We start from the raw sequence: 11,143 nt of genomic DNA, 5'->3' as shown, positions 1-11,143 counted from the left end.
AAATTCAATTATGCAATGGGCAAACATAACCGTGGCTATAAGCGCCCGGGCAACAATATTGTTCATGGGCGCATGCGCCTCAGATCAATCAATCAATCAATCAATCAAAAGAAATTTGTAAAGCGCCAAAATCAAAAAGTTTGCTCCAAAGGCGCTGATGGGGCACCAAAAAGTAGAAAAATTATTGATGGTTCACCTCCTGAAACAGGTGAGCTTTCAGGAGTGTCTTGAATATGCAGTGAGGTGGTATCTCTAATGTATTCTGGAAGTTTGTTCCAGATTCTGGGGCCGTATACAGAAGATGATCTATCAGCAAAAGAGACACAATGGGTTCTGGGCTCAACAAAGTGTAAAGTGAACAGGAGGTTCATGATCGAAGTCGTCTCTGTTGAGAACTAATTTGAAGCATGAACTAAATACATATTAATACTCTCATATTAATACTCTCATCGTTTTGTCTTTTGAGAGATATTTTCAAGTTAAAATAATGTGTTCTCATTTGACCTGGATTGGAGATGAGACGTATTGACATAACAACTCTCACTGATATAGTGCATGATACGGCAATAAATAAGATCATTTGGCGCGATCATATCCCAAGATAAGACGCCCAAACGAGTAAAATCCAATTCGACATAAATGTCAGGTTTCCATGGCGGTGCAGATGAAAGGAATCTTTCCCGCCAAACTGATACAGTGCCCTTTTTTGGCGCGCTCGCTTCGATCACGTGTACACGGCGGTGTTTGCGCGCGTCTCCATTTATTTTCCGGAAAAGAGGGAAGTTTTAAGATGGTAATCAAGACGGAAAGCCCCGCGACACGAGCTGCCGTATGCTGAGTTATTCTCCTCACGTCTCAAAGTAACGCCTGAGATATTTGTGTGCCCCTGTTTTGTAGTTCAATCCCCTGTTTATTTTGCGGAAGGACGCCTCGGAAAATATGACGAAATGCACGGATTATTTTTAAAGGGGGGGGGGGGTCTAAGCATCAGTTCCATCCGCCACGCACGAATTGGCTCACTATTTACGACAAGTATCAGATATTGCTTTCCGATATTGCTATTCCTATATTTTTTCATGAGCAAAAAATAAAATCCATCCAAAGTGTTCCAATAGGGCCTACTTGACTGTACTAGAGATTCCAATTATAACCAAAACGAAGAGCGTCGAAAGCCGAAAGAGTTGTAACTCGAAAGGGGAAAAAAGGACATTTAAGCTGTCACTCTGTCTGTAAACAGATACGGCTCTTTTGACACAAAATTGCACTTGTTGAATAACACGTGAAGCGCCTAGCTACGTGTGCCTTGCATTGCAATTGAGCAAAACCGATGAAGCAAGTCTTCAATTATTGTAAAGATATTCGCTTCTTTGTTACAGAAATGTTTAATTTGCATTCTTAAGTGAATTACTCAAGCGTGCGTTAACACCCTGCGCTGCAAATTAGCGGTGTATACGTTTGCACGTGGGTAGAGATTCCTTAGCACATCGATCGACACTACTCAGCGCAGTATAGCATGATACGAAATGGAGGGCAGAGTTACTCCTTCTTGAACATTTCTCTCGTAACTTTGGCCGTCTCGTCTTCGATAGCTAGGCGTCCATCTGTATAGCTCAGCCTGTGCTCTGATGCCGTAAGTTAATCGAATGTTGCTTGGTTGGCCGTAATCAGTGGAAATTTAACTCATTCTGTCATTCTGGCCATTAAAATTTGTCATGAGAAAACTCCACACCACAGACAAAAAGCTGCATTTAAAGTTTTTGGACAACGGTTTGGGAACGTGTTTCAAGAGTCCTTAGGGCATCTTCAGTGCATTTTTTTTTAAAACAATTTCATTTTCAGCCGAAATTGAACACAAGAAACTTACTTTTTTAAATTTCAATTTGGGCACAAAATGAATTTTCTGCAAACGACTCATCAACACTGTTTGATGTTATATATGGTAGAGAAACATTCTTTATTACTTTTGAACGGATTTTTAGCATATTTTTTTGCAAATATAGCAAGGATTTATTGTGGATAAAAAAAATAATATTTTCACTCAATCTTTACCATTTTCCTGAACGCCGTACTTTTTTTGATGGCACAATCATTGGTGAGAGAGAGTTTGGAATGTGTTTTAAGGCCCCTCCGGCATCTTTCGTGCAAATTTTGAACAACTTCATTTTTCAGCCAAAATTTAAAAAAAATCGTGCAAGGGGTTACCAAGACAGGGCTCTGTAGTGCTCTGAAACGTGCAAAACTAAATCAGGCCCACTTTACTCACACTTTGGCCAGCAAATTTCTCCAAAAATTCCACTGGGGCAAAGAAAATGTCCTCAGTATTTCACCAACCAAGTTTGCAGACTCAATTCAATTTTTAAAGGAGACTTTTCTTCAATACTTTGCACATGAGAGGAAAGTCAAGTGATTCCAAAATGGGGCTAAAGACTAGACTGGTACATGTCCAACCATGGTCCAACTATTTGAAAAGACTGACCTCTTCATTTCAGTGTCAGTAGTCTGGTGGCTTGACTATGGAGAAATGTGTAGTAAACTGAGACTAGATCCCGCTTCATGCCACATGTTTCGTAAATTCTTTTGGCATGGTTGATTGATGCAGTACTGAAGCTGTGTTGGACTGGTTGTTTTAGGTGCCAGTCTATTTTCTTGTTTTGTATGTTTTCAATACCTTAAGTTTTTGGACTCTCATACACAGTATTGAGAGTCCCAAATTTTCGGACTAGGGGTTACCCTTAGGCCAAAAAAAAAAGTCTCCGGTTTCTGGTATGCGCGCGCGTCGCCGTAGCCATGCGCGTCGGCAAAATGAAAAAAAAAATTTTCAATGAAAGATGATGTCTCAAAACCGCCAAACTCACTGGTTTGACTGGAATTCTGCTGCTGCACAGTTTTAACGTGTGTTTATAGATTGGGTTGTGGTCGAGAATAAGATTTATGTGGCCTCTCTGGACTCCCATATATTTGCACTAAGTTTAGTCGGGTACCATTTGCAGTCATCAGCCGATATTTGAAGCAAAAAAGTCAGGTTAAAAAAAGAAAAGAAAAGCCGCGTCGCCGCACCACTTCTTGGGCAAGCTCCATACCAGATACCGGAGACTTTTTTTTGGCCTTAGCCTACATTTTTTGGTCAAAATTTGACTTTTCTGGAAACAACTCAGAAACACTCTAAGATGCACGATTAACATATTTTAATCCTTCAGGAGGCATTTTTCCGGATAATTGGGCTATTATGAAGGATTTTTTAACACAAAAAAATCAATCAATTTTTCTCGCTCAACATGCTCAACATTTCACTCAATTTTTGAATTTAAAATTTTACCAAAAATTGACATCTCTGAAAACAACTAAAAACTCTTCTGGATATCGATACGCGATAATCATAATTCTATCACCTTTGAGATATTTTTGACAGTTATGAAATATTCACAGAGAAAAATATTTAGAAGTTGGTTTTGAAAAATAATTATCTTCGATGCCCTGTGGTGAAAAAACATTATTTATCCTATACAATATCGAAGAAGGAACCGCGAATTTTTACGTCTAATATAAAAACAATTAGAAGATGTAGAAGAGCGCATGCGCGCTAACTTGAACTCAGCAACTCTGCAGAGGACTACGAAAAAGGAATAAGGCCCTGAAATGGCGCTATTTTGCAATGGAGCGTAGGCATCCGTTTTTTAAGTGGCGATGGCCTTTCATTATGTTATTTTTGTATTATTATTATTATTATAACTTTTTGACAAAGTCATGGGTTGTGGAAAGACTGTACAGCCAATCTTAAACCACTTCCTGTAAAAAATACTATAAACTTAAACACAAAAGTGATCAGTTAAAGAGAAAAACTTGAAGTAATCATGTAAACTGTAAAACAAAAAGGATAATATAAATTTTTATAAATTCTTATAAAAATGATAATATTTGAAATTTAACGTATAAGAAGAAAAAAAGTTAAATTAACATGATAAAATCTATGACCAACAAAAAAAAAAACCCAAGAAAGGTAAAATAGAGGCGAGGACAAACATTACACACAATGATTAAACGTTAAAAAAGTACATATAAATTTAAAAGTGGGGCAAAAAAACCTCAACCAACTGGCCAACAAAAACAAAGGAGATAAAATAGAGTAAAAGACATAAAAAAAATTGCCATGACATTTTCTTCTAAAAAGTCATTGGATACCCCCCCCCAGGACAACTGAACGGAAAATAAAAGATGATGAAATAAATTTTTAGTTTGTGTATGTCTCAATTACCTTGGAGAGTTGTATTTTAATAAATTGTGAAGTGCGTGTAATTATCACTGAGGTACATGTATATATGGAAGTTTATTTACTGGTCAACACTACACCCCCGCAGCGCATGCGCGCAGACTTAACTTTATTTTTAAGAACCTTGATATAAGATGTGCGCATGCGCGCCAACTTAGTCAGAATCAGTCTACTTCAGACTGGTTCTGACTTTATTTTTTTTTTTAATTGAGCAATTCCAATCCGTACCTTATATATTAGTTCCAATTACTTTTAGTAAGAAGAGCGCGATGGCCTAGTGGAAGGCACCCTAGCGCTCAACCGAAAGGTTGTGGGTTCGAATCCCAGCGAATCCCAGTTGGGATTTTTACTTCTTTTTGATTTATACTTACTTATATTAAAAAGAGTAAAATTCTATTTATTTTATTTTATTTTATATAGTTGGGGTAGACGAGCGATACAGAACTCGGACCAGCCGCAGGTTTCCCTGCAGCCAGTCCGGGTTGCCGCGGCCAGGACTCGAACCAGGGGCACCGGCTTGCCCGCTGGGACCTCTACCGGGTGCGCTATCTGGGTCCCCCCGTTGAAACTACACTTCCAATAATTAAAACCCTTAGAATCAACTACAGAAATCGAAAATAAAATACGGCCCCGAGATTCGAACCCGGGTCTCCAGATCAGAAGTTCCGTGCCTTACCGCCAGGCCACCGGCACTTCTGAGATTCGAATTTTGAATTTTAAATATATATAACATGGATTCGTACTTAGTAATAAATCAGAAATTTGGATATCTGGCTGGGGATTTGCACCCGTGATCTGATCAACGTTGCTAATTTTTATCAAACTTGTTAGTGCTGAAATATATATTTTTAAAATATTATTAACGTTTAAATAAACTTGCTTACGTGATGCCTCATGGCGAGTAGAAAACAACTTCCGAAGTCGTACGGTATTGGTGATGATTTTGTTCTGCCCCACTGGCGAAGCCGAGGTACCGTTTCTGCCATGTCCTTCAAGTTGTTGATGCCCTCCGACTAACTCAAGATCAACTCGGCACATTTCTTCAGTCTTGGTATATATTTTTGTCTTGGAATACCCAGCAAGTAATTTTACTACTCTATAATTTTGGACATTTTACGTCATTATCAAGATAGGGTAAAATACTGGAAATCTTGTCAATGGGATATCTTACAATAATTTTGCGGTGCCAAATACAGACCTATTTATGTAAAACAAATTATGTGTGACTGTCTTTAAAAAAAAATAATTATCCTAAAACTGGGCTTCAGACCGGGTTGGTCTTGGGATCATCTAGAAGCCTTTTGATGTCACTTTCTTTAGGTAAAGGTAATTGTCAATGGTAGGGGGAAAATACCTCAAGAAATACTTAAATTAACTTCAAGTTTGAAACGATCTCCAGTATTTGACCATTATCAAAATAACCTGAATCAAGATTTATGACAAGACATTTTATGACCTAGGGGTCTGTCATTGTGCAGGGTTGCAGAGACACGCCCTATTGGCGAGTGTTTTTGTTTCATTTTTTTTCTTCTCCTTTGCAGCCCTGCACTGTCCACGTTCTGTCTTTCGTGTGTAGTGTTTACTTGGTTTCTTATTGTTTGTATATCCTTTTGTCTTAATATCAAATTTTATGTATTTATTGTAATTGTGTGTTTATATGTCAATTTGCCGGATAAAATATTATTATTATTATTATTATTATTATTATGTCTGAAAGTAACGATGATCCATTTCCGATAAAAATCTGTTGTAATACCAAATAAAAACTGGGGAAATAAAAAGTGGTACCAACTTGAGCGTATAGATGGCTGTGCATTACGGTTTCGATATAAATCCACATAGTCGTCTCATCGGACTGGTTTAATTATTATTTTGAAAACTTTGAAACACTATGTCTGGCTCCGAAATTCTCTACTCCGATGCACTTTACTTAAACAAATAGTCCCATCCTGGCTCATTGCCTTAAAAAAGCAAAATTCCATCATTTCTGCGGCTCTCTCATCAGACCTCTGAAACTTGAGAGGAACAAAATTATGCGAAGGTCGTTATGGTGTACATTTCCAAGAATCAATGAATAAAAGATCGATTCTAAATTCACTTTCGTTAGTTCAAGTGTTCGGTATCGAGTAATTCACAAAAAAACTGAGATGAGGTATATGATACTGAAGACAACGTGTTTGAGAATCGAATTTCAAAACTGTTTACAATTACATTGATCATTGAATTTTGTGACACTAAAGTGGTGTTGATACAAAAATAATTGTGGCTGAAATAATCCACGGCAAAATTACGTTTGTCGTCTTTGCATATGTTTCATGTCTGACATATCGAAGAATTTGTAAAATTGACAAAGATTGTAGCGGAACCCGCGGCTCTGCAAGAACGATTTCGATAAATCAAGATATCACGTTACATAATTACATTAGGCGTCAGAACATACTCTTTCAGGTTTCCTTGAACAAATCTCATTAAAATAGTCCCATTCTGCCTCATTAGATGCCCGTACATTCTTGAGACATCACGCACACAATGAAACCTCCAAAAGTCCGTTGCATCTGAACCTAGACTGACAATCCACCAACAAAACACCGTCTTCACTTCACCGAGGAACAGACAATCTCCCCAAACCGCCATGGGGCTCACACAGCCTCACGTCCCGCGTTGGTAGTGTCAAGACACGGTAGTATTAATTGGTTTTGAAGACGGCACAGTCCTTGCCTCGCTAAGTCGACCGCCTCCACATCCACAACCACAAGGACCTCGCTCTACTCTCTTTTGTAATTAGTTTGTCTGAAGGCACTGGGATTTCTTTGAAGATGTGTTTTTGCCGTCTCTGGCGCTGCTCTTTCCGCTGGCTAGGAATAACAGGCTAATTTTAAGAGTGTTTGGGGCGGTAAAAGTGATGGGTTCATCAGGTACTACAGTTGAGCAGGTGTTGGGAGGAAATGTTGGGCCTTTGTCGGCTTAAGTGGAGAGGATTTAGACGGTAAAGCTGTAGATTTTCACATTTTTTTCAACAGGTTTCCCCAACTCAATGCGTTTAAACTTTACAAAGATATTGAGAAAATACCATTAGTTTTCAAGCTGGAAAAACAAGAATGGATAAACATCAAAATAACTTTTTTTCTACACACATGCAGTGATGCAGATTACACCCATTTATATTAAACCAGGAACCATAAACAGTAACTTCCAAATATGACCTTTTGCTTTCAACACACTATAACCAGCAGTTGTTCGGTGTCACGTTCACAAGTTACCCACAAAATCGAACCAATCTTGAGGCTTTGAGGTGCCGCTAGGCACTCATCATGACGGATGGATTTCGTTCTACTTCCGCGGTAAATGTTCTTCAGTTAATGTAAAACCAAACATAGCAATCAAACCCCCTCCCCCTCCGGAATAGCACACATCACCTAATTTATCACAAGAAATAGAATATAATACAGTCAAGGCGAGCAAGAAAACCAATCTATTTATTTGCCTTAGGCTTAGCCAAGAATTGTTAGGGAATACAAAGGCAACAAAGTAAAGCATAAAAACCCAAATATCAACGCCTACGGTGCTTGCAGGTGAAAACGGAATGCATCATCATGCTGAGGAAAAAACGATTTTTGACGATGTTTTTCAAAATAAAAACGAAAAGCGCAAGGTCTCAAGAAATTTGATGTACTTAAGCGAACATTTAATGCAGAAATGATAACCTACATGTTTGTGTAGCTGTTTGTTTTACTTCAGTGCCTATTGTTTCTGTCATCGTAACCTTAATAGAAAACTTCAAGTCTGAACTCAGTTTTGTTTCTTGTAAATAAACTCACAAATTATTTTTTTTCCAATGATGGGATATAATTTTTACTGAACACAAAAAATCATATAAACAAGTAAGTATTTTTCAGACGATCTTTGAAACAACCATCAAAACAATAATGAAGGACAGGTATTACCAAAACTTTTAGTGTTTTAAAGACTGGTAAACGATTAAGTAAAAGGCAGAAGTTACAAATCGCTTGAACACAATATCTGTTTTTAAATCACAATAGCACCATTGATCGATTCAAAAATAATAATGCAAACACAATGAGCGTTTTCATTATCATATAAAGTCCCTTAAAAAAAACAAAAAATATATATATTTTAAGAGTAAAGAAATAAAACAAATATGACAACTTGCTTACCAGAAAACAGGGAGATCAAAAAACACTTTTAATTAAAGGCTTCGGTCACTCTTTCAGATTTATCTCAGAATCAATTTTAAAAGAAAAAAGTTTTAACTGTTTATTTTTGTTCCTGATACCATTTTTTCTTGTGAAGGCTTTTCCACCATCAGCGGAAAAGGCACTGTTTTTCTTGTGATTTTTTTCTTTTCATCTTCTCCCTTGTTCTTCTATCCCAAATCCCATATACTTTGAAAATCTTTCATTTTCAGGGTCAGTTTTGACAATCAACAGACTTCAATCTTGATGAGACATGTCATAAACTAAGACCCCATTCTGCATGGACAAGTGAGGTCATGATGAAGTCATCTTAAAGGTGCATTTTTCAATAGAGAAAGTCTACAAGGCCGATTAGGTTGAAACTTTGTACATGTCTTTGAGCTCATCATGTAATTTTTTCCATTGATTTTTTTCATTTTTGGTTTTTATTCTTATATGCATATCATACGATTCTTTTTCTAAGACGTTTGGAAGGTTATAGATATGCAAATTATTTTTAGAAACTTGTGACATCCTGAATGTGAATAAAAAAACAAACTATTTTTTTCAACTTTCCTTAACCCTTTTTATTTTATCTGATATTTTTTTCGAGTAACCACAGAATGCAAAAAGATAACAATGAACAAAGAAGACAGAATTTTTGTTTCCACTATCAGAAATGATTGTCTACCTTTGTATCAGGCATCAATAGGCACAAGTCATTCATTTGGTTTGGGTCACCTGGAGTAGTCTACAGACCAGGCCGATGACTTTCTGAAAATCTGTGGAGTATTTGCAGAGTCATAAGTAAGGCAAGCTGGAGCACATCGTCACTAGGATGCAGTGTTGATTCCTTGGCAAGATGGTTGATCTTCTATTACTCTTTTATTTTCTCCTCACTGTGATAAAAAAAAACGAAAATAAAGTTTGAGACTTAATCAAGGTAAAATAACTATTTGTACCCTTGCTATTGTTTCACTGCGTATGTTCAGTGTATATGTTTATGTACATGTAGGGTTGACTGATAAGGTGGCATAAGGTAGAATGAGATGAGCTATACACTTTTGACTGATATTGTGTGCAGTTCAACTTGTCGAATGATTACACAAAAATTTTGAAGTGATTCTGTTTTTGGGGTGTTTTTTGTTTGTTTTCTGTTACAGATAATAAAACCTTGAAAGTCACCGGTTCCTGAGAATTAAACCTTGAAAATTGGCAAAAGGGAAACAAATCAGCCATCGTGTCGAAATGTCCCAGGTGTCAGCTCAGTTGGACCCCCAAGCTCCCTGCACCTGATTAACAACAGACTCGCACAACCTTGCAAGGGGCAATGTTGCCATTTTTTAGTTCATTTGTCTGATTTTTTCATTCAATAGAATTTTCCATTTTGTATAGCTCATCTCCTTCTACCTAATAGGCCACAAACTTATCAATCACCCCTCGTACAAGTATGTTGGCTTCAATAACTTCCAAATTATGATAATTATTTATTAAAAGAAATACAATTTTGAAAATCCACATACATGTATGCATGTCATACACTGATTGATTACAGAAACAGATGTACAGAGGCAGTGTGACGACAATGGTGCCTAAAACCAAACTCCAAGAAAATGAAAATGTATTGGTGGTTGAAACTGACTTTGATGAATCTGTTAATAATTCCCTTGATTCAAGTAACTCTGTCCACCTTGTAAGGCTGGTGAAATCAATGCCAAAATAAACTACATCAAAAAGAAATATTGGCATCAGAATGATAAATCCACTGCAAGCAGTACACCTGTCATCTCCCTCAATGCCAATTATCTCAAGGATTCTTCCAAGACAATTCTTCATTTCATCAATTCCCCAAGAATTTCAAAAATCATTTTCGATTTCTCCACTGAAGTAATTTAACACACGGACTTAAAAATAACCTCAAATAATTGACTCTTGGGCCATTCTTACCTTGAAATAACTTTGGTTAGTGGTTGCTTAATATCTTTGCACTGACACATTTTTAAAATACCTTTTGAATGAATTAGCACATGTGTATGCAAGATCAGCACATTCACAGATAAAAGGTCTAGCATTTAAAGAATCCCATATCCTTCAAAAATTGTTTGTTTCAATATTTGGTATTTTTTAAGAGAAAATTTAATTTTTACAATTTCATCCAATTTAATTTGGTAAATGTAAAACAAAAACAGGAATTCAACTCAACTTAATTTTGCCATGTCAATTTACATACAAAAAATGACTACAACATTTCACTCATTACAAACTCTAGAAAACCAAAGGTACAAAATATGTCCTTCCATTTTTGTGATAAAGATGCCCCATCCTTTCTCACAAATCCCCTGCAATCATGTCATGCCTTAGTCCAACCTCAGAGGATCATTAAAAACAACATCGCTACCAGCGCAGAAAATTGTCTTCAAACATTGATAAACTGAAAAACACCTACAAACTTGAAGCCGTCCATCTCTCTATCCCTCCATGTCCAATAATGCACTGTAAAGTACATGTACATGTACTGTAAACTAATATTTGTGTTCGACATACGAGTCGTGGGTAAATGTCAACTTCAGTGAGTTAAGTCGCAGCGACTTCCCAAGGACATATTGATGATATTTTCATTTGAAAACTTAAAAAGAGTCGAGATGTACATGTACAGTCACGGAAATAGGCCAACTGACGATCA

The 11,143-nt window shown here is 36.9% G+C and overlaps 1 protein-coding gene and 1 long non-coding RNA gene across 3 annotated transcripts in view; one reads left to right on the top strand and one right to left on the bottom strand.

Moving 5' to 3' along the window:
* The first annotated feature begins 1,455 nt into the window (after positions 1-1,455).
* On the top strand, positions 1,456-8,298 carry LOC119744612. The gene is made up of 2 exons (XR_005273579.1): positions 1,456-1,630; positions 4,688-8,298. It is a non-coding gene; the product is annotated as an uncharacterized LOC119744612 (long non-coding RNA).
* LOC119744609 (RING finger protein 17-like) overlaps positions 7,712-11,143 on the bottom strand; it is a 48,281-nt gene continuing 44,849 nt past the window's right edge. The window contains exon 35 of one of the 2 annotated variants that reach the window (XM_038220640.1): positions 7,712-9,359. In XM_038220640.1, coding sequence (XP_038076568.1) covers positions 9,338-9,359 — 22 coding nt within the window. In that variant the 3' untranslated portion in view covers positions 7,712-9,337. The remainder of the gene's footprint in view (positions 9,360-11,143) is intronic. The other variant, XM_038220641.1, reaches the window with a different exon arrangement.

The sequence above is a fragment of the Patiria miniata genome, unplaced genomic scaffold (genome assembly GCF_015706575.1).
Source record: "Patiria miniata isolate m_02_andy unplaced genomic scaffold, ASM1570657v1 HiC_scaffold_7, whole genome shotgun sequence".
In the NCBI taxonomy this organism is placed as follows: Eukaryota; Metazoa; Echinodermata; class Asteroidea; order Valvatida; family Asterinidae; genus Patiria; species Patiria miniata.
Note: the sequence above shows the minus strand (reverse complement) of the source record. Positions and strands in the feature narration are given on the sequence as shown.